Consider the following 27,504-nt stretch of genomic DNA (forward strand, 5'->3'; position numbering starts at 1 on the left):
TCTGACTGAAGACCGCTCACGACAGGCCCCAAAGGCCTTGGTGGCCATGTGGTCGGCTGGTGCAACAGCCTTCAGGCAATCAGGCCCTCTCCTCCCCTGTCCCAGGGGCAGCATGCAAAAACGTCTCCTTGTCAGTCTGGGGGCACCATGCAGGTCAGGGAAGGAGGGCTCAGACAGCACTTGAAGGTTCACAGTTCTTTTATTGGTGGCAAGTAGGAAAACCTGAAAAGTCCTTAACTTAGTGTAAGCACCACTCTGCAACAACTAAAACATTGGTGTGTTATCAATATTATTCTCATCCTAAATCCAAAACACAGCACCATACCAATATATATATATATATCTTGCTCAGATATTCTACTATTTTATAGTACTCTAGTACACTGATTGTCCTGAAAAGCTCCGAGGTCTTAAAGCTCTCAGAAATAAAATTTTCTTCAGTCTTTAGCAAGGCAGAATTAGAGCTGTAAGGTTATATGCAGATATCTGGATATGTACATTAAAGTTCTAGAGTAAAATGAAGACGACAAGAATTGAATCAGTGTTCTTTATTAAAAGAATTCAGGGTTCCAGAATAATCAGTGCTCCATAACGACTTCACATATAGCCAGAAGCACTATACAATGATTTTATGATGGGATTCCAGCAGAGGCAATTTTGTGTGAAATTTAGGACTAATTCCCAAGTCACACAAAGTGCTGGAGCAAGCAAAGCCAGAACATTAACCTTCAGGACAGGGACATTTCCACCTGTTTTAACATGGTTGATAGATTTTTCTCTAAATAACAGATTTGTGCTGCTTCTCAGTATAACTTTTGAAGGACTTTAAGGAAGAATTTGAGAAATGGAAGATTTTTGGGCTGTGATGTCTAGATTTAATGTCATCAATGGCCACCTCTCTCTTCCTAAGAGATATCTGAGCAAGAAATCAAGGTTTCTGAATTCTAACTTTGTATCAAAGTTATTCTGGGAACAATCTGCATAAGAAGGCAGTATTACTTATCTACCTTACATGTTTCATGCAAATAAAGCAGGATATCAAATATTTCCTTTCTAAATCTCACATTAAAGGTCAAGTGAAGTAAATTGCTGCAGTTGCACAGAAGTGAGTGGAACTAAAGCAGTTTTCACTATAGCTCTAGCTTGCATTTTTGTACTAGATGACTGCATCTTTGCTTTTTACTATTAGTGATATGTTCTTTTTCCCACAGAGACCTTGCAATTCAGCCCTAAACATGTTTAGTTTTCATTTACATATTTGCTCAAAAACGATCATAGTTCTATTTTAATTGCAAAAGAATTATCATTTTTTGAAAATGAAAGAAAAATAAATGCAAGGGGAGAGAGGAAGGAAAGAGAGAGCAGGAAAAAAAAAAAAAAAAAAGAGGGATTATTTAAACCAAAATAAAAGTTCACTGAGACCAGTGGTGTGTGCTTAATATATTGTTTATGTGTTTTCTTTCAAGGGCTGTAGCTGGGCAACAAGGAAGACTGTTTTCCTTTTGCTACTGATCCAACAAACTGGCCAGGTGAAACTTGTGCCTTCCTTAACATGACAGAATGTGCCTGGAAGAGAAAAGCTTTTGAGATGACATGGAACAGGCAGAGGAAGAATGGAAGAAAAGTGGCTGGGAGGAAAGCTGTAGCTTGGGCAGAAAGCGTGAAGTCCCCAGATCTCACAAGCAGCAACAGGGTGAATGGGGACTGATTATTCAGAGTCATTCCAAGGCACTGTGGAGTGAGGCCAGTGGGGGCTCAAAAGGAGCTGATTCTTTCTGAAATGGGCTGTAGCCCTGGGAAACTTCTTGCCAAAGATGTTGTGGATACAAGGAGTTTTCATGGGCTCAAGGCAAACTGGAAGGGAGATTGTTTGGGATTATCTGCTAAGCAGAAAAGCTGCTCCAGGCCAACATCTCCTCTGAACCAAAAATACTTAGAAAATAGGAAAACTTAGAAACTTAGTATCTTAAATACTTTTTTGTTGTTCCTTTTTTATTTATTTTTTTTCCCTTGGGCTTCTTTTTTATGGGCATACTTGAGGAGAGAATACTGCACAGATGGTGTAAGATAACCCTTGATCTGAACTAGTATGGCTCTTCTGGCAGCTGGGACTAACAAGGGATTAAAAGAAACTACTTCAGAGGGTACCATGTGCAGGGTGTTGGTCTGTGAAGTGCTTTGAGTATTAAAACAGGGCAAGGAACTGGGGTCTAGAGGGAGCCTCTGCCTTCTGGCTCTGCTAAATGAGGATGTGGAATCCACATTCATGTGTACCCATGGCATCATATAATTTATTTCATTTTCTCTTCTATTTTGATTCAGTCAGATCAACAAAAGTTTTCCAGGAAACAAGCCAAATAAACAAACAAACAAATGAAAACCCCAGCATATGAGATTTTGCAGAATTTATCAGAACTGCTGTCAACCTGGAATGTGGCTTCATAGATACTAAAACAATACAAAATGTTAAGGAAAAATAAGCTTAACATTTCAAACACAAACAATCTAGATATATAGAGCATCAGTTAACTGTGTTCCCTTCAAGAAACACCATCTAATAGGCAAAGAGATGACAAAGAGCCCAGAAATGGAAGGAAAAAGGAGGGGCAAGTCTAAGTTCTTGGAAGGACAGGTAGGTTTTGGATAAACATCAAGCTCAAAAGGAGTCTACAGAGCTCACAGTCCCACAGACCTTAGGCCACACTGCTCTTTCCAGTTGTGCAAACCCTGACAACGCCAAACACCAGAAGAGGGTATCAAGGGCATGTTCTTGATCCTCATGGTTGAAAAGTATCAAGAATAAGGGATAACTTGGGAACAAACCACAGTTATTCAGTATGGGTAAGGCCTGCTTTGTAGCTGGAAAGGAAGCTTCACAAATAGCAGAACTGTGCTGTTATTGCTATGTACATGTTTAGAAATTGCTGGAGTCCAACAGTATTTGGTGTGAGAAAGCTATACAGAAGCATTCAGTCTTTCACTGGCAGATTCTTAGCCTGTGTGAGCTAACTTTTTTTTTTTTCTATTGTTCCATGAACAGACGGACCTAATGCAAAGGATGAACTTCCTAACAGCCAGCAGTAGTGCTGAGAATAAAAAGGAATCTTCTTTTCATCTAGATGAAAAGGGGTCTGATCTGAAACAGCCTTTTTACTAGTGTAGGTATGGTGTAGATATCCTCTAGGTGACAGCTGCCCAGGGAACACACACAGATGTACACTGTGAGCTACTGAAGCTTGTTATTCAGGACCAAAACTACCATTTTCCTGCTGTCCTCTTAGAAACAGAGTGCTACTCATCCTGTTTTGAGTCTAAGCAATGGGATTAAGGACATCAGTTTGAAAGCAGGATTATTTAGTTCTGCTGTGCAGCAAGAAAAGCACAGGTGTCAAGACAAGAGCAAGACAAGCTGGATATCTTGCGACTTGGGTCACTTTCCCCCTCACAATGACTGCTTTTTCCCTGAACCATGATCAGGCCAAAGTACTCTGCACAGGAACCACGTAGGGAAATGCAGGCAAATGGTTGTCCCAGATGTTTTGGGGCTGTGTTTCCCAAGCATCAGGAAGAGCTGCAGCCCTCCACCACCACCGTGGGGCCACCTAAAGCACATCACAACTGGCATGACACAGTATAGACCACACCAAATCTTTCCAATATGGATGCATTTGTCCTCTGATGAGCTCTTCTGGAGCTCTGGGCCCCAACTAACCCTCAACCTTTCTGCAGAAGGTGAAGCTGCAGGTGGCTGTTTCACCAAGCATCAGGTCTGCATAAAGCCACAAAGTCAGGGTAGCAGGTATAGTGTACAGTCCAAGCTAAATGGCACTGCATTTTGTTGTTGTTTTTTGATGGGGCAGATAGGGTAGGGGGAAGTGTATGGGAAATGATTCTGACCTGCCTTCAAGCTTTGCAAAAATCCTGGAACAAATAACCTTTTCATAAATGCCTGCAAGATTATAAATCACAGCAGCAGCTGCTTCATATAGCAGCAAGGACAAGTAGCCTATGTTTTGAACTGATCTAATCTCCAGTTTTAGAAGTGCAACAGGCTTTAAGAGTAGAGGAAATGTAGCTGTCACAGTCGTACCATTACGAGGGTTTCCAAAATACTTGCATGTGACATTTTCATAAACAAGCTGCAGCAGCGTGGTCTAGGTGAGACAATGATAGATTGGGTGCAAAGCTGGTTTGATAACGTATTGGAGAGGGTATCAGTGGTGCTTTGTCAGAGTGGAAGGATGTAGAAAGTGGAGCTCAGCCAAATCTATTCTGGATCTGATTCTGGTATGTGTTTTCATTAATGAATTAGATGATGGAAAGAGAGTACAGTTATTAAATTTTCAGGTGGCATAAAGCTCAGAGGCATTGTAAGTATAAGAGGACAGGATTCGAATTCAGAATGATCTTGAAAAATTGCATAACCTGTCTGGTGTGTAGAAGGCTGCATTTCAGCAGGGGCAAGTGCAAGGTATTATGGTTTAACCTGTCGGGCAGCTGAGCACCACACAGCTCTTTGCTCACTTCCCAAACCATGGGATGGGGGGTAGAATTGGAAAAAAAAAAATAGGTAAAAGCTTTAATAAAGAACAAACAAAGCAAGTGATGCACAATGTAATTGCTCATGACCTGCTGAATGATGCCTATCCCATCCCTGAGCAGTGGTCCACCCTACCCTGGCCAGCCACCCCATATTAATTGCTCAGCATGATGCATTGTGGCATGGGATATCCCTGGGCCAGATGTCCTGGTTCTCTCCCCTCCCATCTCTTTTTCACCCCCAGCCCCTCACTGACAGGGCAGCATGAGAAGCTGGAAGGTCCTTGGCTCTGTGTGAGCACTGCTCTGCGACAACTAAAACATCAGTGTGTTATCAGTGTTATTCTCATTCTGCATCCAGAACATAGCATCAGACCAGCTTCTAGGAAGAAAATTAACTCTATCCCAACTAAAACCAGAACACAAGGTTAAAAAACTTATACACCAATATCAAAATTGCTTAATAGCAGTGCCATAGTGAAGCATGGTATCACAGCGGATCGCAAGCTGAATCGTGTCATGCTCTTGTTGAAAAAAAGGCAAATCACCACCAAAGCAGGGTGAACAAACATGGAGTAACTTTCAAGACATGCAGTAGTCCTTCAGCTTGGCACTGGAAAAACTTCAGACACCATATTGCATTCAGTTTTGAATGTGACATCTCCATAAAGATAGATAGCATCAGAGATGCAGAAAACGTGGTTGGAACAGTAAGACTGACAGACTTGGTGTCTGTTTAATTTCAACAAGCCTCAAAAGAAGCTCTTCAATAAGCTTCATGTACGTAAAAGGATTTTGCAAACAGGAATAAAACAATTAGTTTCTGGGAAATGAACACGAATATGCTTGACTTACAGAAGAATTTGAACTTTTCAACAGTGACATGTGCAAAGTAATGGAAAGATTCCTCTTGAAAACAACATTGTGCTAATGGCCTGACTGTAACTGCGCTGATACCTTCAATGCGAGTGTCATTGCATCCTTCTGAATGCAAGCCCTCATAAAGTTCATGCACCAAATGACTGGGTGTGAGACCACTTTGGGAGTCAGCTGCAGTGAGCTCCATGCTGAATCTCTCAAATGTTTCAGCCTGACGAAACCCAGAGAGTTTCAGCACAAAGCCTCAGTGTGGGCTGCTCCATCTGGGCTTTGCTTGTTGCATCAGTCTCTTCCGCACTTGCTATTTTCTTGCTGCCCAAACCGTTCAGGAAAAGTTTGTTTGCGTGCAAGGAGAAAGGCAGCATGTTTTACAGTTTCCCTAGGGTGGCAGAAAAATAAGTCTTCTTGACAACCGCTGAGATCTCTAACACACACACGCACACAAAATCCACAGTTTGGATGTGGTATTTCTTGTGGCACCATTTACTACCTGTTTCTTGGCTTATGGGCAGAACACTCTGAGGAGTTAAAAACTTTTCTTTGAACGGTTTAGAGTGATCTCCATTAGAGATGATATTTAAGCTTTTATTGCAATTTGATGTGCTGAAAGATAAGGCACTTGCTTATGACAGATTGCTTTTTTTTTCTCCTGTGATACCATTGCCCAAGTGCAAGGAACCATCTTCAGTTGAATCTGATGCCTCCGACAGTGATTGATTGTATGCAATCAAGCATAATTAAACCCATAGACCCCATGGGTTCATGTCAGACCTGAACCTCTTGTACTGACTCAGTGCTGAATCTCCAGAAAAATCTTTTCTGAACTTGGGCTGACAAGTTCTGAGATGAGGCAACAGAGCACGGAGGAAGGCAGGATGGTGAGTGGCAGTGGGGTAGGTCCAGCTAGGAGGAACTGCGTCAGTGACGATGGCCTTTTCAGCAGATACCCTGCTGGTCTAGAGAATTTGTGAAAAACATCTGAGAACAGATCCCCAACAACTACATGTTCGGAAACTGGCACCGTTCTTTCAGACACCAAATGCATTTGTATTGTGTGTAGGACATTACTTGAAGTGTGTTTTGTCTTCTGGGATCTGCAAAGTTGTGTTTCCTTTGCTGCCTACTAATATGTAATTGATTGATCAACCACACGACTTTCCAAAGACTTGGAAAACCAGAGGGTGCTAAACTCCCCTCTAAAGGAATTCAGAACCAGTCTTCTGTTTTTGCTTCTGGAAATCTGTGGCTGAAGGAGAACAGAAACTGCCTATTCTGTTTTGTTTTACCACCTCGGAGACTCCAGCACCAAACACAAGAGCCCTCTGGTCAGCACTCCTGGCTTGGTGACCTTCAATTTTTCCAGTATTGCTCTTAGCCATTGAAAATTAAGAAGCTGAAGTTCATGCTGAGGCATGGGATTTATTTATTTTAGATTTATGGCAGCCATAAATTCTAGCCATATACTTTCAAAGACAGAAGAAGTCTTTGTAACCTTCATTTTGCATAAAATAAGGTGGAGTGTTACCATCACACCTTCAGGTGAGCTAGACTGTGGGTTTTACAGACTTCAGTTGGTGGAGAATCTGCCATATCCTCAGGTGAACTCTCCAGCATTAAAAATATGCAGCTTATCTGTAGTCTGAACTTGTCTGGCTGGAGCTACCAGCCTGTGAAGTGTTATGCATTTGTATGTTAAATTAAAGAGCCCTCTGCCCTTATATATATAATTCTTCTGGAATCCTATTTGGAGCTTTTTTCTTCACTTACTGCTTTTATATTTCATTACTGTTCTGCTGAAAGAGTTCAAAGTTTTCAATTGAAAGTACTATGCAATTCCAGGGGACAACACTCTTCTGCACCAGTCTGTTTGCAGTACAGCGTGGGATGAAGGGAAATGCACGCACAACTCCCATCAGTGCTGAATGTCAGCTTTAACAGTGTCCCCCCAGAATTTGGGGCTATCTCTAGGCCTTTTCATCAGGGGCTTATAACCTAGCAGTTTGCTGTTCTCTGATACTAATGTTTGAAGTTTTAATGAGCACAGGCAAATGAGAGTGCTTAGCAACAATACAGATAGTACAACAAATACAGGATAAGCAGTTTGAGATTAGATTTTAATACCTTCTTAATGACAACACCAAGATCTAGTTATTGCTCTGTGTAACTAAGCCACTAACACAGATGCTAGAATACAACAACACTTATGCACTGTTGGGGTTTCCACTTTGGGAAGTGAGATTTTGGAAGCAACCAGGACGAAGCATGATACAGGGAGAGAATTTCTTCTTGCCAAACAATATATTAAGTCTGCACAAGCACCATGATGGTAAGGGCAAAGTGCCCTCCCTTGCATTGATTTCAGAGAATTTCTCTAGATCCCCATAAATTGAAATTGGAGAACTAAAGCAAAGGTATTGACATTGCTTATTAATTATTACGTTTTCTTTTAAACCTTAAACCCCCTTCTTAGCTCCATTTATTCCCAGGAATGACAGTCATATGGATGCAATCATGCTTCATGTTTCAGAACTATTTTATTTATTTATTTTGGAGAGGGACTGGTTGAACTAAGCTCAGAATAGCCTTGAAAGGAGTTTGACTCCTCAATGTGAAACTTGCAGGACCCTCTAATGTTTGAAAACATGTTGGCCAAATACAAAAGCAAATGCTGTGTGATGCTGTAAACTCCCCAAAGAAGCTGAAGTCAGCTTGCCATTTGGGAATCACTGGTCCAGAAGCTGAAGGGAAAGGCTGCAAAAATTGGAAATGGATCCTCAAGCTCAAACTCTGTGCAGTGCAGAAAAAAAAAAAAAAAAAAACAGCAAGCCAGGATCTGAATGGTTTGACAAAGGACACGACAAATTGTCCCTCTTACCATATGGCTAAAGATGTTGCCCTGGAAGAATTCAGTGTGTCAGACATGGGCCTCTAAAAAAGACCACTCTTACTACAATTTCAGACCCACATTTGTTCCAGAACAGTTGAATAACCTTGTTTTTATTTACGCTCCGCTGCTGATATTGCCATTATGTAATGCCCTAAACAAGCTGGTGTGTCATTACTGCGTGCCCTTTTTTTTCCATGCATTGCTTCATTGCTATCTGATATACTAGTCCTATACTAAATCTTATTAGTAAATCACCAAAAGGTGATGTCTGGCTTAAAAGTTTCACAGAGGTAAGAGGCAGACCCAGTGTCAGAGCAATGTACAAATCATTTCATGCCAAGAATATCTGGCATTGTGTTTTGTTACCCAATACAACTTCAGCATCTGTTCAGGTCTCCTGTTCTCTTTGTGCTGATCTTTGCTACGAGGAGAAGAAAATGACCAAACAATAGATTTAATGGTCCATGTATCAGTGTCTCAAACACTATCTCTCCTTTTCTCCATGATCCCTGAAAGCACGGGTTCAGATCCCAGCAGACCTGACTTAGCCCTTTTCCTTTCCAGGAAAGATACAAAGCTGCAGCTTTCTGTACACCAGCCAAATGAGAAACAGAAAACAAAGGGGAAAGAGGGCAAAGAAAAGCATTTATAAGGAAGTGAGAGGCTTTTCAGGAGGAAATAATGAAACAGGAAGATAATGTCAGAGGCAACAGCCACAGAGAAAACACCCAACAAGAGCAAAGCTAAGGAGAGGTGGGAAGAAAATGCTGATGAGAGACTGAGGGAAGGGAGAGCAGAATGAAACAGAAAGGAGTCTCAGCAAATTTCCATAATGTAACACTGATGAAGCCTTTTATGATTATAAAGAGGAATTTTCAGAAGTGTTCCCTTGCAGGAAGTTTGCATACTCATATTTTAATATCTCTCTTTTCATATCTCGCAACACTTTCCCAGCCTTGAGATATCACTTGCATGGTACCTTGTGGGACCTGGATACAGGTTGCTTCTATCAAGAGCTAGACAGAACCCTGAGCTGATTCTATATTTGTGTTGGATGCAAAACTGCAAAATGCCAATGAAAGCAATGAGATTCTGAGCCACCTCAAGAAAATCCAAATCCATGTGTCTGTACAGTCTTAAACACTTCCACAAATCTCAGCCTGCACCTAATGCAAGTCCAGTCTCAAGCACTGACCAGCGTGAAAACTATGCATTATTGCCATTTACAGCCACGAGGTGCTCTATACTCTCAGCCTAGATACTTTTTATTTTCTCAGATTGAATTTATGGCTACAACATTTCCTGAGATAGATCTATACAACTATAAAAACTAAAAAGATTATAGCTGTCCCTGAAATAATCTTTGAAAGGTATAGACCATCACTCAGTACTCGTGTCAAAAAACAGACTGCCAGAGAAATCACGGTACAGCAGAGAGGAAGCTTTGAAGCTCCACAGAGTGATTTCACCAGACTTTTCCACCTGAAACACATTTCTCCTGTGCAGATTATTTGCAGAGCATAATTCCACCTCAGTCACCTCAGGAGGACTGGCACCAGTTGTCTATTCTCTCTGCGTCCTATGAAGCGACAAGAAATAATCTCTGATCTCTTCAGGGCCTCTGCTGCAGATCTCAGGGGGAGGACATTCCAGTGGATTCCCCTCAAAATTGCACGAGCAGTAATTGCATCCCCAGTCCAGGTTCACCAACTCCCCAAAGCTTGCTGGAAGGGCCCGTAAACAGTTGTTTCCCAGCCACAACGTGTGCAGGTTCCTTAAAACACAGATATCCTCAGGCAGGCTCTCCAGGGAGTTGAAGAGCAACAGCAGCGTTTCCAGTTTCTCCAGATGCCGGATGCTGGAGGGGATTGTGCGGATTTTGTTGTCACTCAGGTCCAGAAAGGTGAGGCCCCTTAGCTGGCAGAGAGGGGCAGGCAGTTCAGTCAGGCTGTTGTTGGCCAGGTGGAGGCTTCGCAGCCTCTGAAGCGCCGCCATTTCAGGGGGCAGGGAGCTCAGGCGGTTGTTGCTCAGGGTGAGCCTCTCCAAGTGCCTCAGAGAGCCGATTTCGGCAGGAATGGCCTTCAGGTTGTTGGAGTCCATGTAAAGGAGGGTGAGGTTCTTCAGGCGGCTGATGTCTCGGGGGAGCAGCTCCAGGCGGTGCCTCAGGCAGCTCTCCCGTTCTGGGCTCATCTCCAGGACCTGCAGCTGGTCCAGGCCGAAGACCTGCTCAGGAACCGCTGCCAGCTCTCTGCCGGAGATCTTCAGTTTCTTCTTCCCTTCGTACTTTGGGTCGTGCTCTGTAAGGTACCTCCACAGTGGGTCAGGACCCGTAGGGGCACATCTGAAGGAGGCATCTGCGTTCATTCTTCCACCAGAAAGAAATGTAGCTGGCCGAACTAAGCCCAGGAGGGTGACAGACAATTTGTTGCATGCACCACGGGCAACTGCTGAGGTTCTCAGTCGATCAAGGCCCTCTGTCAGCTTACCTCTCTGCCAGGCACGTAACAACACACATGCGGAGTGTTTGGGTTGCTCAGAGACGTCCCACTGAGCAAACATTTGCCCTTCTTGCTCGGTCAGGTGTTTCCCTCCTGGCACTGCAGCGTACACAAAACCCAGTTCCTGGGCCGCGAATATTTCCTCTCAGTGCTTTCAGCTGGTGGCAAGTGTCTGCTGGTGCTTAGAAAGTGAAACAGCAGTGCTGTGCCTGTGCTTGTCAGCAGTTTGGTTCAAAGCATTTTTTGTTTGTAGCGCTGTCCTGGTGGGCGCACCTAAGATGCTTGTCTGAAGAATTTACATTGGCCATTCCCAGGGGATTGCAATGGAAGCAGCAAGGCTGGGTAGATAAAGCACATGGTAAATGGGACAAGGAGACAGACTCATAGCTGGTGGCTTAGGAGATGGCAGTCAGGAACAAGCCCTGCCCTCCAGGACAGCTTTTGCCTTTAACATTAACCAAACACAAAAAAGCATCAATTTTGAAATCTGGAAGTCATCCTCTCTCCTGCTGAGCACATGAACCTCTGCACCACAGAGATAGGGTCTTTCTTGTGCTGCACTTATTCTGGCATATTTAAAAACATATTTTTTTTTTATTCCTTCCTGCATGGTTTTGTAATAGGTGAAAAATACCAGGTTTATCCTAAGTCACTCAGCACAGCATGCAACACAGAGAGCAGGGCATTTTCCCACAAGGAGACAATTGTGGGTTTGAAGCCTCAGGCTGAGAAAGCTACCTCTTTTATTTCATCCTCTAATCCTTAAGGCTTTCAGCTAAAAAATGCTTGGAACGACCATGTCAGATGCTTTTCAAGGAGAGGGGTCTCCACAATCTCCCACTGAGTATTAAAGGCAGAAGACGTGTTGTAAGTGCAGTGTGAACAGGTCTACCAGGTCAGGTCTTGTGGACAGTGAACACATGGGTTCCTATTCCCCACTCCAGATCCGTTGTCCTTAGCCCTGGATGGTGCTGAGTTTGCAGGGAATCTGTCTCCCAACACCAGCTTGCACAGATGTGTGGAGAGTGTTGGGAGCCTGCTAGCCAGCCAGAAGATGCTGACTAGAGGATTTGGGGATTATAGGTGAATACCAATACCATTTCTGAACTTAGACTTTAGGTTCTTCTGTTTTCTATTGGATTTTGCCCTCAGATACAGACTTTAAGAGCTGTTGCATACTGACTGTTATCCTCAACTTGGACTGAGTGCAAATACCCTAACTCTATTGAAATCAAGCTCTGAATTTCATTCTGATTCATCTGTAAGAGAAAACTACCTCCTCCCTGGTATCCATCAGTGCTATGGGGCTCCTTTTGCATCATAAACTCCGAGGATGGCAATGGCTTCCTGATGGGGACCATGCAAGCTGCTGAGCTGGGACTATCACAACTTGGTGAACAATGGTGTGAGCAGATCCTGGGGACACAGAATGGTTACCCTTTTCATTAGGGTCACTGTTAATGTCAATGGGATCTGAATCACAGAATCACAGAATTGAAGGGGTTAGAAGGGACCTCGAAAGATCATTGGGTCCAACGCCCCATGAAGGTTATAGCATGAAGGTTCTAGCAGCTTCATCAAGAAGGGGTGGACATTTTACATTAAAAAAAGATTCAACAGAGTCTAATAGTTGTTCATAAGTAAGACTGTGTATAATAACTTGGAAATATATTAATATATCAGAGATGAATAGAGCAGCCAAAGAAAAGTGAGATTTTTTTTTCACTTTCAAGGGAAAGTTAAGGGAAAGTTGCTGACTAGAAATGACAGACTTTACAATTAACCATAAAAATAAGACTCCCATCAAAAAACTGCTGAAGAATTTACTGCAATGAGAGTCATTTCAGACTTGAACAAAAGCCATCCCCATTACTACAGGAAAAAAATGGTTTTTATATATTTGCTTTGTCTGTCCTGTGAAATAAACTGAATTGCTGTACATGCTGCCTTCTGCTTAAACAGATTTCTCTCTCCACATCAAAACCCGAGACTTTCAGACAGAACCTCATGCTGAGCCAAAGCTTAGAGAGAGGTTTTTCTGATGCTGGGCACTGTTCTCCCTACTGCACTTTTTCCTCCAGGGGTCTGACCCTGGGCATTCCTTTACCAAGGTGCCAGGTTCTTTTCTGCTTCATCTTGCAGGACATCCTTCCTCCTATGCTGTCTCATCAGGAATGTCAGTGTATGATTAATGTCCCTCAGTCAAATTGTTCCCTTGTGCTTTCTCCATACAGTTCATGATCCAAAAATAAAATAACAAGAAGCCCATATTATCAACATATGATCCCCCTCAGAGACTCAGCATATTATTTTCATTTTTAATTTAGACTAACTTTAATGACAATATTGCAGAGTCTTGAATCAAGGTACATGAGAAATTCAGACATTAGCCTACAAATCTGCTTTGTAATGCAACTCAGACAAGCACAGTCTCCTGTTCATACTCTTTTCAGGCTTTTCCAACTGGTTGTTTCCATTTCACAAGTCAGAACACAAAAATCTGGTTGTGACTTCTAGGTATAAACAAAACAATGAAGCTAAGCAGGCTTTTCTTAATTCAACCTCACTAGTTACAAGGTGTTGAAATGAAAGCCCAGACTCTGATAACTCTATGAAAAGTACCATGCTTGGGATGTAGGAGGCAGTTGTGTGCCTGATGTAAAGACTTCCCTAGCAGAGCTGGCTCTGGGGGGACCACACCAAAGACCCCTGATGGTCTCTGCTGGATGCTCAACCCTGTGTAGGGCTGCAGATCAGGGCAAGAGCCTGATTTTACCCCCACTGCTGGTTCTGTTCTTGTACCCTGCCACAAAGCAGCAGACTTCATGCTCAGCAGAACTGATCTGATCTCACAGAGAATGAAATAGGTGGTAGTGGATGTCTGCAGATATTTAAAGGATTTTTTTCCTGTTTTTTTTGCTGGCAAAAGGACAATACAGGTTCATGCCATAACCATGTCTCACTCCCCCTGAGATGCTCGACAGTCATTCCCATAGCACCCAACACCTCATCACCTGTAACAGCTATCACCACACCAGCTCAGTGGAAATATGAGTCAGGAAAGGTAGAGGATAAATACCTGTCAGAAACTCTTCTTTCATGAACACCTTGTTAATCCAGGCAACACAACTCAGACTGCTTCAGCTGACTACTTTAGGGTGGGCTAAATCACCCTCTCACATTGAAGACATCAAAATGCAGGTGCTGCAGCCTGATTCTGAATCTCACTGTGAAAGATGGAGTATGGGATTCAGGTACCTAGATATAAGTATCTCACATCATTTGAGGTGCTCCGTAATCTCCCTCAGGGATGCCTACTGCAGATCTAGGACATCCCTTGTGGTACCCAGCCATGCATAGGCATCAAGTCCTACTCCAGAAGCTGCCAAAACACAGACTGAAGCAGGGCAAAGCTTGGAAAGTTTCCACTTTAAAAGACTAAACCATCAGTGAATGCTATTTTTTTTAATTGTTCATAATTTGAAAGCTGTGTTTATCTCCCAGATGGTTTTGCACTCAGAGTAAAGACCTTGGGCTTAGCTGCTGCAGAATTTTTATTGCATCTCTGGAAAAACACACACATTTGTTTTTGTCCTGGGCAGTGTAGTCTTGCTTTGATTACACATTTCCAAATAAACATGTGGAACGGAGTTCAACCTTAGACAGTTTAATTATCCCATATTAACAAGAAGAGGTGTGAAAAGGACAGCTCAAGAAAGCAGCATCAGAAGGCTGTCATGAGAGAAGCCTCTCCAAAGACAGTGAAGAAGAAAACAGTACATTCCTTGCTAGAGCTTCAAGAAGAAGCTAATTAAAAGCAGTTTAGAATGCAAGTAAAAATTGTTAAATAATGTAACATGCAAAATTATTTTCCCCAAATGAGTAGTTTTTTGTTTTTGTTTTAAACTTTAAATTATTTACTTGACAGGCAAAATATGTAATGGAATAATGGTCTGTTTGCTATAATTGCAATAATTTACATGTTTATTTTAAAAAAGAAAAACTCCCAGTAACATCAAAAAAAATGCACGTAGCATTAGCACCTTTATAATATGTAGAAAATGCATTAGGGAGACAGACAGTGTAATTTTAACAGTACGTTCTCTCTTACCACAGGGCCAGCCAAAAGAAATCCAACAGTAATAAAAGTGGATCCTTGGATTTCAGTCTCAGACTTACTGAATGGACTCTGCTGTGATGTACCAAACACTTTGTTTCAGAGCCAGGAACACTGAGAGGCAAAAGCCACATCCCCATCTTGTTCAGGAGTGGTTAGGGGAGCAGCCACAAGCACCATCTCCTCCCTGTCAGCCACCTCGTGCATCCAAGGCTGCCTTGCAAAGTGTTGGACAGACAAAACATGCCTGCCTGTCACCTTCCTGCACACACAGACACCTGCTCAGGCACACAGGCATCTGCATTTTTTGGAGGGCAGCTTCTGACCATGCCCAGGGCTGTACTCAGGCATTTAACTGTCCGCCCAGATGGCAGATTTAATTTGGAATGAAATCTCAGGCCACCTTTCCAAAGACTGCAAATACCCACAAGCAGACTGAGGCAAAAACTGGTGCAGCTTTTTCTGCTTGAGTCTGTAGGGCAGGAATCCTGCACAGACATTTATCTTATTTATTTGTTTGTTTATTTATATATTTTCAGTTGACTTTAGGCACAGTCACACAGGACTTGCTTCTGGAGGAGCAGCAGCTACAGAAACCTCCCTTTGATGTCTACACCCATAGCACCTGCGTGGCTAATCTGGGTCTACAGCATGTATCTCATGCTCCTCACTACCAACAGATTGTGCTTGGTAAATGCCATTTAACTGGCTGGAGAGACAACGAGGTTTAAGAAGAAGCATGGAAATGGCATCCACTACATTTAGAGTACAAAAGCAAGGCTGTCTCTGGGAATGGACTGAACAGACAACCACAAAGTAGGGAATATGATAGAGCAAAGGAAGTTAGGCTGGGTCCCTTTTTCAGGGTGGAGAAATCGCACAGCTCTAGTCTGTGACTAGCCCATGCAGTTCTTCTAATTGCTATTGAAGGTGCAGGTGTGCCTCACTTTTGCTAACACAGACTCCTGGCAATGACGCTAAAAGACTTACAGATGAAAAAAGTTATCTGAAAAAAAACAGCCCCCCAAAACAAACAAACAAGAAACAAAACAAAACAAAACTGAAACAAAACAACAAAAGAAAACAAATATAAAGCAAAAACAAACAAACAAACCCACAAAGAAACAAAACACCAAGATCTCCTTGATCTAATTATACAGTCTTGGAAGTGTGAAAGACCCTGACATTTGCTTAACAGAATATCATTATGTATTTAGCCTTCACATGGTATGTTTGAATGTACTGAAGTCTATGCCATGCATGGCACATATAAACATATACGATACAGAGTCTGACGAGTTACCACCAGGACAGGAACTAAATGTCACATTAATATGGCAGAGTTAACATGCATGACCTCCATAAAACCTGTTCATTGTCATATTTATTCAAAATGATGGCTGGTGCTATATTGGGAGGTATCTCTCGAGTAGGAAGCCTGTTGTACATCCCCACTGGAGGGGTGAAAACTGGACTAGGAAAAATAATGATGTTAAATATGATGTGATCAAAATGCTTGCCTAATACTGAAATATAGTGAGCTGGCTTAAGATGCAGTACAGCAACATATACTATTGAGAGTTACTAAAAAGCAGCGAGCTTTTCACTTCATGATATTTTCACTTTGATTGGTCTTTCCATAGTGAGAAATACAGTAAAATCAAATCAAAGAGATTATTTGCATAGGAAATAGCAAAAATATCACCACTGAGATCTACAAGGGAAAGACTTTGTTTAACCCTGGCAGTGAACATGCTATTTAATTTCATTTTTCAGTAAAGCAGAGGCAAATTTTATCTGCTGCTGGGTAAGGAAGAGACTCCAAGTCTGGCAAATAGCTAGCTCTGGGCTTTAGCCAGTGTCTGATTCTGTGAGGGTTGTAGACAGCTGTGGTTTCTGGTTGGCTTAGCCAGCTTGGAAGCACTGTGCCATGTGGAGAACACGCCAGGTCAGGGGGCCTGCATTTCTGTCTGCAAAAGACCTGATGAGATTTCTAAACAGATTCAGCACTTAGTGCCTGTATCAGGTTCATTACTCTGATCCCTCAGTACAAAGTGCTTTGTGCAGAGGACTTTTGGAAATGCAGCTCCTTTGCTGGTACATATCTGAGTTCATCATTCAGATCCACACCATTGTGTATGGGCAAGTCTCAAAGGGTTAGACCAAAAGTGACCAATTATAAAGGCATTCTCAGACTCTTTCCCTTCTTTATTATCTGTTTATTTATGATTTTAAAAATGAGCTGATAAGGAAAAAGGACCCATGTCTGAGTTTTGGCTTTCACTCAAACACAGTTTTCTCTGGGTTTCTGAATACCAATTTGATCTGACCTTTTCATTAGAGATCAACACTCTCCTAGACCAGCCTGTAATCTCTCACCTGCCTTCTAAGACACAACCCTGCCAACTTATTGTCATGGTGGATCATTCAAAGCAGTGAAGTTGGGTTGCGCTTGGCTTCCTGAGATTTTTAATATCAGATGTTCTGTGCTTCACTGGCAAATTTATTGGGTGACGCAGTGGTAGGGAATTATGTGTGCACTGACAATGAAAAGCAGATTTGGCAACCCTGAGCTGATGGAAGACAGCATCACGGCTTTTTTGCAGAGGCATCTCCCTGGCAGAAGGAAGATAAGCTTCCAAGGAACACATTGCCTGTCCGTAAGTGTCTGTCCACTGTGAGATGAGTGTATTGGAGACATCTTACCCAGCTTTGGCATGGGTAAGATGTCTTGCCCTCCTCCTCTCCATGTGGATGGCAGCTAGCACCAATAATCATGCAGTCAGACTGAGTCTCACAGTTAATGCCCTGGCTGCACAGTGCAGGATTTGATTTCAGTTTCAAAGGTGAAAGGTAAAGCTTTGGAAAGAATTAACATCATAAAAAAAAAAAATCTGAATGGTTTTGCATAAACAGCTACACAATGCATCAATGTTGTATGTTCTTCAAAAGAGAAAAAAACACTTATTTTTAATGTTTTAATATGCCCTGGTGTTAGAGAAAACAAGAACAAATTCACATATCACATCAAAGATAATAATAATAATAATAATTAATAAAAATAATCTGACCGACCGGCAGCATTTGTTGGCTTTAGAAGGCCTCCCATGAAAGAAACACAGTTGAAGACATCCGAGAGCTCTTGGCAGGCTTGATGAATTCAAGTTTTAAAAACAAGTCTGGGGATGCTCCCTGCATGCTAGGGCCCTTTGACATTGGCGGGTCTGGCAGCCAGGCTTGCATAGTAAGCGCACTGAGTGGGGTCACACTGTCCATTGGCTCCTGGAGGTCCCTGTGGGCCCATGAGACCGGGCACCCCAGCTTCACCTTGAGGGCCAGGTGGTCCTGGCATCCCATCTTTGGCATAGCCAGGCTCCCCTGGGAGGCCTAAAATAAAAACACAATGCCCTTGGTGAGTGGCACCCTTAGGGTACCATACTCAGCAGTGCAACATCACAGGAGAGTGCGGTGCTCCCACATGGGATGCAGGCATCAGCCTCTACAATTTTGGGTCTGGCTGGCACTTATCTACAAGGTTATGGCAAACATGGATCCTCTGAATGCAAGATTTCCACCCTGTATGCACAACTCTACTATGCTTTCACATATGTAGAGTTTCCACGTTGTAGTTTCCATATAGTAGAGTTTCCACATTATTATTCTTCAACAACATGGGTTGTTGAAAAAAATGAAAAGTGGACAGATGTTGAAAAGTGGCCAGATGTGATGCTAGTGTTAGGTTTCTTCCCTTTGGGCCACTGGCTACAGAAATTGTGTATGCTGTTATTTATGTTATCTTGATAGTTTATCTAATGTTGAAGAGCCCTTGTCTTCGTGACTGTTCTGAGTGATATGTTTTGTGGGGCTTTCTGAATAAACATACCTGGAATTCCTGGAGGACCTATTTCACCTCGTTGGCCAATGCCAGTATCTCCTTTCTCACCCTTTGCTCCTCTTTCTCCTGTAGAGAGGGGAAAAAAACAACAACAATAAATTTGTAAGCATTACCTGCAGATGTAAATAATACTACCACAGGTCTTCCATCCACACTGATGCCAACATATTTGCTAATAAGCAGTTCCTATTTATGGTCACTTCTCTGAGATGGGGCATAAGGAGAAATGAAGACCCGAACCGCTCCAATTCTGATCAGAGGTAGAACACACACTCTTAAGTTGCTGATCACATTCACAAAATCTGCTTTAAAAGACTGAGCCTGCTTCTAACATGACTTCTAAGTGCCACTTAGAGGCTACTAACAGGAGAGGTGAATACCAAAGTTGTTAAGCAAGTCCGACTTACTGCTTGTATCACTGCAACATCTCAGTAAGTCTGCCCAAGGCAAAGTAAGACCATGATACAAACTCAGACACTAGAAAATTGGAGGATACTCAAATATCTGGCAAGTTATGGGATGACTGTATTTAAAAATAAATAAATAAAAGGCTTTCAGAAAATACGACTCTTAGGGAAACAGTTTAACCAATTCGAAGCATGAACATCCACAGCATCCACGGGCATTCACAGCTTCTCTGGGCAACCTGTGCCAGTGCCTTACCACCCTCTGAGTAAAGAATTTCTTCCTAAAAGTAATCAAAATCTGCTCTTTTTTAGTTTAAAAAAATTACTCCTTGTCCTATTTAAAACCATTACTTGTCCTATCGATGTCCTATCATTTCCTAGCTCTTCACCAGAGCTGCTTGTCACTCACCACCTCAAATATACTCCTGCTACCCAGTGCCTACTCTGAAGAGCGCACGGTGGACACATCCCTTTATTGGAATTCCCAAACGTATCAAGGTTTGCTCACCTTTGGGGCCAATGGGGCCAGGTAGCCCTTCAGACCCAGTCTGTCCAGGCCGGCCAGGCTCTCCCGGAGGGCCGGGTCTTCCTGGTAGTCCTTCTTTCCCAGGGGGACCAGGAGGTCCTGGTCTGCCATGGGATGCTTTTACATGTGCAGGCTGTATCTGAGCCAAGAGATAGGCTAACTTTGCTGTGAAGAGAGTGGAATGAATGGGTTTGTTAGACCAGAAGGTCAGTGCTCCAAGACATGGAGAGCCAGAAACAGTGGTCCAGTAAAGTCCATGTGTTGTCACAGATCAAATTTTTAGGGCCATCTATTTGTTATCCCCACATAATCCTCCCCTGTCAGTAATGTCGATGCCTCACTGGACCTTTCTAGATGATTTGAGCCTTATTTTCTCCATAGCTTCAAACCTCTCCTGAATATCATGCTGAATCCTAAACACTTCTCTCTGTTCCTTGTGCACCAGGGATCTGAAATATCATTTCATTTAATTGTACAGTTGGTGGACTTCTGTAGAACTGTGATCATTGCTGATCTGAAAAGAAGAGCATTGCTTCTGCATTGATTCTGCTACCCAGTGAGATGCTACATGGCTGCTCTGTAGGGAGAAAGCTTTCTTTTCTTGTTCTGGGCTGTAATACATGTGGAGTGAAAGCCAATGTACCCATCTCTGCCTGTGAAGTCAGAAACTGTGACTAAGGCAGCTCCCTGTGTCAGCATGTTCTCTGATTTCCATGCAGGCACATTGCTTGTGGCTTCCAGATTCAAACCCTAAGCAGCCTTGAGGGCTCTTAAGACATACTTAGCATCACAAAAACATCCTACAGAATGAAGGGAAAAGGGTTTTCTATGTTGACTTCAATGACGCAAAATCTTGACTGCTTTTAGGCTGCAGTGGAAATCGAAGTCTGAGAGCATGTAAATAAACTCCTTCAAATAAATCACCTCATTTCACCACGATCTCTGGAGTGGAGGAAAATTCCCATGGATATGTTTCAGCTGCTCCAAGAGCTGTGTGAGGAGAAGTGCTACAGCTCTGCAGTTCACTGTCAGTAGTGGTCTGCAATTCATATATTTTGAGAGAAACAGCAGCCTAGATTCACCCTGCACCCTCTCCTCATACTGGTGGGTAATGAGTGTCACAACCAGAAATCAAGAACATTTCTCCTCCAGCTGGAACTTCAAAGCAAGTTTACCAGGGCCCACAGTCCCTCTGTGGGCTTCTACTCTGCTTACTTTCACTTCCAAGGCCCCGAATGAATCTGTTCTAATTTGTATCTTCTTTATTCCCTACCATCTGAGCCCAGGCATCTGCAGGAATGATTCTAAAACAAAGCTGTGTTGGGAGCAAAAGCCACAATGTGATTAGCACAGGCAATGTCCTTAGGCTGAAGAGGGGAGAAAAGCCCCTGCAATGCTGCTGGGAACATCAAGCCTGGGGAATGGTAAAGTTTGCTCAGCACGTTTCATTTTACACATACCTGCCTTCCAGGCAGGCTTGTTGCAACATCACCTTCCAAAAGCAGAAGAGGTTCAGGTGCCAGTTATAGCACTGCAGCTATGGGAAGTGCGTTTGATACACTCAGATCTATCTGTTGGCTTCTCAGAGCTGATTACTTACCATCTAGCTGCTTAGCTAATTCCTCTTGGATGAGTCTTCTCAAAGTCTCTAGAGATGGAGGTTCCCCCTAGGGAGTAATAATCACAGTAATAATAAGACATACTAATCACAGCCAGGGGAAACTTTTGATGAAAGGCTTAGAGGGTTGCATTTCTTCACCTAGTGCAGGGCTGCAGTTACTGCCTGGAAGAAGAACATAAAGGGACTCAGAACATCCACAGTTCCCACCTGGCTGTCAAGGTGTAAGCAGGGAGCCTGATCAGAGGACACAGTTGCTCCCTTTCCTCATTTCCTTCCTAGATAAAATCTCCCTCCTATACACTAACAGGGGAAGTAATAGAAATTGAATCAGGAGACTTCCTCTGCTCCACTAGGCCATGGTGGACACCTTACCTGCTTCCTCAGCTCTGCACATTTCCTTGCAGAGAGAAGTATGTGTGCCTCCAGAGTAGTTAAGGAGAGTCTCTGGACTTGGTATATGCGCTGATGCTGGATACATCGCCTGCTGACAGGCCTTATCTCAGCAGAACAGAAGCCAATTCACACACACGATGCTCATTCTTCCAAACATGCACAAGCTTTTGCCTGATTCCAGGCCGCTGAAGGGAGACAGAAAGATGGGGCTGCCTGGACTCAGTTCCTTGCACAGCCTCCAAGGGACAGCATCTTTTATTCCCTCTCTCAGCTCCTTTGTGTGACAGTGCTGTTAAACAGCTGTAATACCCATTAAAACTCAAAGCTGTGTAAACAACAACACTGGGTGTCCAACTGAAAAACTGATGAAATCATTTTTGGTAGACTAGAAGGAGAATATTTTTGGCTGAGGCTTTCCAAGACAATAAAATAATGGTTTTAGGGTAACTAGATGCTTATATTTCCATATTTCACAAACTCAGAAGAATAATTTTAGCTGTATTTTAAAGATAAACCATTTTGAGCACAAAAGATTAAATATTTTTCTTTATAATTTGTAAAGTGATATGTTTCACTTGAAAAATATTTCATTTTTTGGTTGAAATTTTTCTTTCAATTTGTGACAATTTTGAAAACATTTCTGATCAGCCTAAAAATGGCATTCTTCTGTGAATGAAACTATTCACACAAAAGTGTTGTTTTTCACCCAGACTTATCCTTTTAACATATAAGGACTGTGCTGTCTGTTTACACAAACTTAATGAGGTCTTTTGAACCAGAAATTACTCATTAATAAATGTAGATTTTATTAAGTAGCTAACAAACATTTCAATTTTAACTGAAATAAATGCTGATAGGTATGGAGTTGGTCCACTTGCTGCCTCCTTCACAATGTAAATTTTGCATGAGAAAGAGATGTGTTTGTTGGTGACAAAGAAAAAAAAAAAGTCATTACTACTAACTATTTGTGACGGCTCTTAGTGAATGATCCCAATAAGTAAACATGGTTGTGGTACATAATTAGAAGGCTTACATATTATCTTTTGAAGTTTTAACCCTATTAGTTGCATTAAGTCTCCATAATCATCACTGGATATCATCAAATCTCTCTGTGCTGTTGAGACATGAAAAAAATGCTTTGTCTAAAATTTACCCAGCCTTTACATTACAGATTACTTTACTGTTTATTCCCCCCGAGGTAGTCTCAAATTCATCCTCAGGATGGGCATAGCAGCTTCATTAGTGTCAGTAGTTGTTTCCATTCTTCTACATACATTACCCTCAGGCACTCTCAATAGCTAGATTGTTTCCCGTTAGAAAGAGAAAAAAATATATATATATATTTATGTATTAAATGAAAATGGGATTTCATGAATTCTGATGAGCTGACTACAGGATTTCCAGGAATAGAGCAGTGACCTTTCTGCGGCTTAGTGTTTTGTCTCTCATAACAACCAGTAGCAGAGGAAGGCATAAGAACTCTACATGAAATGCTATGCGTTAACACCCATATAGGAAGAAGCTTTTTCAGACTCCAGGTACCCATGGACATAGTCTCATGACCTGATTAGGCTTTTAGAGTTATAAGGAGTCAGAGACTGGCTTTGGCTATGGGTCTGAATTGCTCAGCTCTCTTGAAGTCCAATCCAACACCCCCACACCAAATCTCTACAATATCTTACAGTTATGATTTTTATGTATGAAGAGATAAGAGATAAAAATGCTGCCTCCCCATTGTAACATATCCTTGCTCAGATTTCTGTCAGCCTTACCGTAGGAGCTTTTCTGATTGTACTGTGGCAGTAAAATTACCATACAAAGCCCTTATCCGGCAGCCTTACCCTTGGTCCTGGAAATCCTGGCTGTCCTGGGGGACCAGGAGGTCCAATCTGCCCCGTGTCTCCTGGTGGCCCATGGGGACCCATCAGTCCTGGATGACCTTTATGACCAGGTATCCCAGGTTCACCTGGAGGGCCCTTTTCTCCTTGAGGGCCTTTTTCGCCTTTGATGCCAGGGTCTCCCTAAGCACAAAAATGACATTACCACCACGAAATAAAAGGCAAACTTCTGAGTTCCAAGCACAGCAAAACACAAACAGCTGAGCTGGCAAAGTTACTGAATACAACATCTGGTGCATTACAAATGATCCACAAATTATTACTGACGCTGAATGATTAAAGAGAGGGCTGGGAGGAAAGGGGAAGCATAGCAGATCTCCACAGGCCACACTTCACTCTTAAATGACCCCTTACCCTGGCCCCTACCTCAAAATAGCTGTTTTTATTTCAGTGTAATGAAATAACTAATAATACTCTCCAACCTACTCTGTCTCCTTTGGAGCCAATTTCACCTGGTTTCCCTGGTGCACCCTGCAACAAAATAAAGGTGAGCATGAAAGAGCTATCCATAATAACAGTAAGTAATAAAACGTATGCATTCACAATGATTCTTGCAACCTGGGGAAAATACATTTCCCTGTTGGTCCCACAGATCCGTGAGAGCTCTCTGTTTGCTCTCAAATATCAACAAATCAAGAAAAAAATGAGTTTGCTGCAAACCAGGTGGCATCCTCGATGTTTTTTTCTGAGACGCTAGCACTGAAACAACCAGGAGTTTAACTTACCTCTTTTCCTGGAGGGCCTTTTTCTCCTGGATCTCCCTGAGAAGTAGAGAGAGTGGATTTATGACTGTACTTCAAGGACTTGGAAGACCAACCCTACCTATTAACCAAGAGTCTCACTTTCTGTCTAAAGCACAAGTTTTCTACCACACAGTAGTGGGTTTGGACTATTTATTGTCAGCCTACTGCTATAGGTCATTCCTGGAAAAGCACATCCTATTGAGAAAGGATTTTTAGTAAAGCTATATACCATGTAACTGTTTGTAAATAAAAGGAAAGCACATCTACAGAACCAGCTGAGATCAGGAGAGATATTTTATTGAAAACGCATTTCCGCTTTCAGTAAGTTCTATTTCTTTTTCTTACAGATGTTTCACAAAGCTTCCTACCCTTTAACTTGCACTGGTTTAGCTTAAGCACTTCCAATGTTATAGGCATAACTGTCTAAAGATGTAAGGGATGCATATTTGGTAATGAGAGGTATCATCTTGTATCACAGAAGCTGAGATAATGGATAGAGAGTCAGTTATAAAACAAATTCTAGCTTGAAAGCTTGCCCACATTTTAGAACTGTATCAAATAAACTCAATTTAAATAAGCACCCCATCAGGATTTTTTTTCTATACTCTACATTTAGAATGTGATAATAAAGCAGTACAATCTTTGCGTTGCAGAAAAAAAAAAAAAAAATCACTGCAGTCCTGGAGCGCACTGATGGAAACAAAGCAAACATTAAACTACAGGTTGCTAAAATTCTGCCCACATTCCCACATCATGAGTAGATGGATTCATCTTTACAATCCATTTACAACTCACACATGTGATCATATCTGTAATGTGTGTATGCAGATGGTATTTTTCCATAACCTGGCAATACCCAGAGTAACTTCCACTTTGCTAGCATACGTCTCCATATGCATGAGCAATGCAACTAATCACAGATGTGTGATCACATCAGCTCCAAATCAGGCAGCATCAGACCCACTTGAGTATTCCTTAGGGCCACTTCTGCTTTAAATGGCCACTGTGTTTGCTGCCTTAAATGAATTTTCCAGAGAAATATTTTTCTTCTCTTTTCATCACAAAACTCCCTTACCGATCATTAAAAAAATAAAAAAGGAAGAAATTCTAGATTCACATAAAAACAATTAAAATCTCATTTTGTCACACTAGAGTTAGAAATGAAAATATTTACCTAACATTCACCTTTTCTACCCTTCTAGTGGAATGTAGTAACTTATTTTGCTTGCCTTGGAAGGGCTAAAGACACTGGATTTCAAAGCTGTGATATTTTCATGTGAATATTATTTTAAATCAATTTGGGAGATGTCTACATGTTTTGATTGCAGTTTGCCTCTGTTGCAGGTAACAAAGGAATTTTCCTGGGAGCAGCAAATATCAAGAATAACCATATTACTATCTGCACTTAAAATTTCTGGATTTAGCCCTTCTGGAGTTCATGCAGAGACATAGACTGGGTAACTCAAATAACTCCATACACATACCGAGAAGACTGTTGAACCATCTCAATTAATGTGCACATTACCAGGGCTGACTGAAAAATACCAGTTCATTAAATGAGATTACAATCATTTGCCCATAAAAATAACGCCAGCCTTTGCAGACCAGTTTCCTTTGGAAGTAGAGCATATGGCTTCTGGTTCTGTGAGATCTCCTGCCTATGATTTCTACCTAATTAAAGATAACTATGTCCCACCTTCATCTGCCCAACATCTAAAAGCAGGTAATTAGTGGCTCTAATCCATCCCCAGACATACTTACAGGTGGTCCTCGGGGTCCTATGAAGCCAGGGAGTCCTGGGCTGCCGTTCTCTCCTTTATTTCCTTTAGGACCCTTTGGACAGAAATGAGAGAGACACTAGCAGCCCTTTCTCCACCATCTCTTTTCCAGAGCATGCACTTACAGATACATTGGAATATGCAAATTTCAGCGTAGCAGCAGGGCTCCTAAAACTGACAAGGAAAGGAAGAACAAAGTCATTTAGAAGAGCAGATTGCAGATACCAGGTCTGCATTATTAATAAGCTGTGTGGGGTCCCTGTGAAAGGATGAAAAGAAAGTGACAATTATGGAAGTGACAGGAGGTATGTTCAGCAGCTACTTCTGGTGCTGCATGGTTTCTAAGTTGTCGTTGCAGCCGATGAAATGCCGCGATGCACAACAACAGGGAAGCAGTGCAGATGGTCATATAGCTCAAATCTGAGAATACAATTAACAGACAACAGCTACTGAGCTTCTCCTTTGCTCTTATTTTCAGGTTCAATTTAAAAAACGTCCGCCTTTTATTTATCTCTTGTGATGTTCTGCCAAACTGTCCCATTTTCTTACAGATCAGGGCAGCTTAAATGTCAGTTCAGGAAACAGATCCATTTCACATATACTTTTTTTTTTTAATTCTTTTTTTTTTTTAACCTTTTTTTTCAGAACTTTATTTGCCACCTTCTAATTCAGAATGTAACCTTTTTTTCTTCTTAGAATGAAACCTGCCTTTATTTTAAGCTCGTTTTTTTGTCAAGTGAATGCCAACAAATCAAACGGGCACAAAGCACGTGGCTGTTGAGTATGCAGCAATTTGAAGCATTGCTAATGTTGCACAAAAGAGAAAAGTCTAGAGTTTCTAGGGGTTGGGTCTCAATATAATATATAGGCATGAACACCGTAGAGCAGCATGGGCACTGTCAAACAGCAGATGCAAAAGGAGAAGGCTCCTGGCAGGTGTTGCCCAATGTCCTTGTGATATAAATCAGCGATGGTGAAGTAGTTCATAAGGTGGAAAAGAAACCCTGATTGTCACAATCATCTTTCTCTCTTCTCCTTTTCTTCAAACAGAAATATTGGCTTGTCACACCAAATTGCAAAGGAAATGGGTGCATTTCCAGACAAGGCTGAAAATAAATGGAGTAGTGTACAGCACAAGGAAACACTTCTCATAATTACCTTTGTGAAGGAGAGAGAATTCATTTTCATGACAGAGAAAGATACTGATGAGATGACTGTCTGTTCTGCTGACCAACACTGTCATTGTTTCCCCTTTCTCATCCATCTGACTTTATCCTTTTTCAATCTCTTATGTTATTTTTGGACTGTAAATCCTCTGGAGCA

At 42.0% G+C, this 27,504-nt stretch overlaps 2 protein-coding genes across 3 annotated transcripts in view; both read right to left on the minus strand.

Annotated features, from left to right (window-relative positions):
• Nucleotides 1-5,715: 5,715 nt before the first annotated feature.
• On the minus strand, nucleotides 5,716-12,366 carry LOC140000595 (uncharacterized). Its single transcript, XM_072030620.1, has one exon. The coding sequence runs from the start codon at nucleotides 10,862-10,864 to the stop codon at nucleotides 9,869-9,871; it is 996 nt and encodes a 331-aa protein (XP_071886721.1). The 5' UTR covers nucleotides 10,865-12,366; the 3' UTR covers nucleotides 5,716-9,868.
• A 1,981-nt stretch (nucleotides 12,367-14,347) lies between these two features.
• The window catches only part of LOC101794833 (uncharacterized), a 228,103-nt gene continuing 214,946 nt past the window's right edge, over nucleotides 14,348-27,504 (minus strand). For both annotated transcript variants that reach the window (XM_072030618.1, XM_072030619.1), the window contains exons 58-65: nucleotides 26,165-26,236; nucleotides 24,386-24,421; nucleotides 24,087-24,131; nucleotides 23,604-23,783; nucleotides 21,349-21,415; nucleotides 19,731-19,913; nucleotides 18,804-18,881; nucleotides 14,348-18,307 (exon numbers count right to left, since the gene is read on the minus strand). In XM_072030618.1, the coding sequence (XP_071886719.1) occupies nucleotides 18,120-18,307; nucleotides 18,804-18,881; nucleotides 19,731-19,913; nucleotides 21,349-21,415; nucleotides 23,604-23,783; nucleotides 24,087-24,131; nucleotides 24,386-24,421; nucleotides 26,165-26,236 (849 nt within the window). In that variant the 3' untranslated portion in view covers nucleotides 14,348-18,119. The remainder of the gene's footprint in view (nucleotides 18,308-18,803; nucleotides 18,882-19,730; nucleotides 19,914-21,348; nucleotides 21,416-23,603; nucleotides 23,784-24,086; nucleotides 24,132-24,385; nucleotides 24,422-26,164; nucleotides 26,237-27,504) is intronic.

The sequence above is a fragment of the Anas platyrhynchos genome, chromosome W, assembly GCF_047663525.1.
Source record: "Anas platyrhynchos isolate ZD024472 breed Pekin duck chromosome W, IASCAAS_PekinDuck_T2T, whole genome shotgun sequence".
Classification (NCBI taxonomy): domain Eukaryota; kingdom Metazoa; phylum Chordata; class Aves; order Anseriformes; family Anatidae; genus Anas; species Anas platyrhynchos.

Excerpts from the sequence above, each read along its gene's own strand:
- LOC140000595 (XM_072030620.1), bottom strand. The coding sequence starts at position 10,864 with ATGTTTGCTCAGTGGGACGTCTCTGAGCAACCCAAACACTCCGCATGT.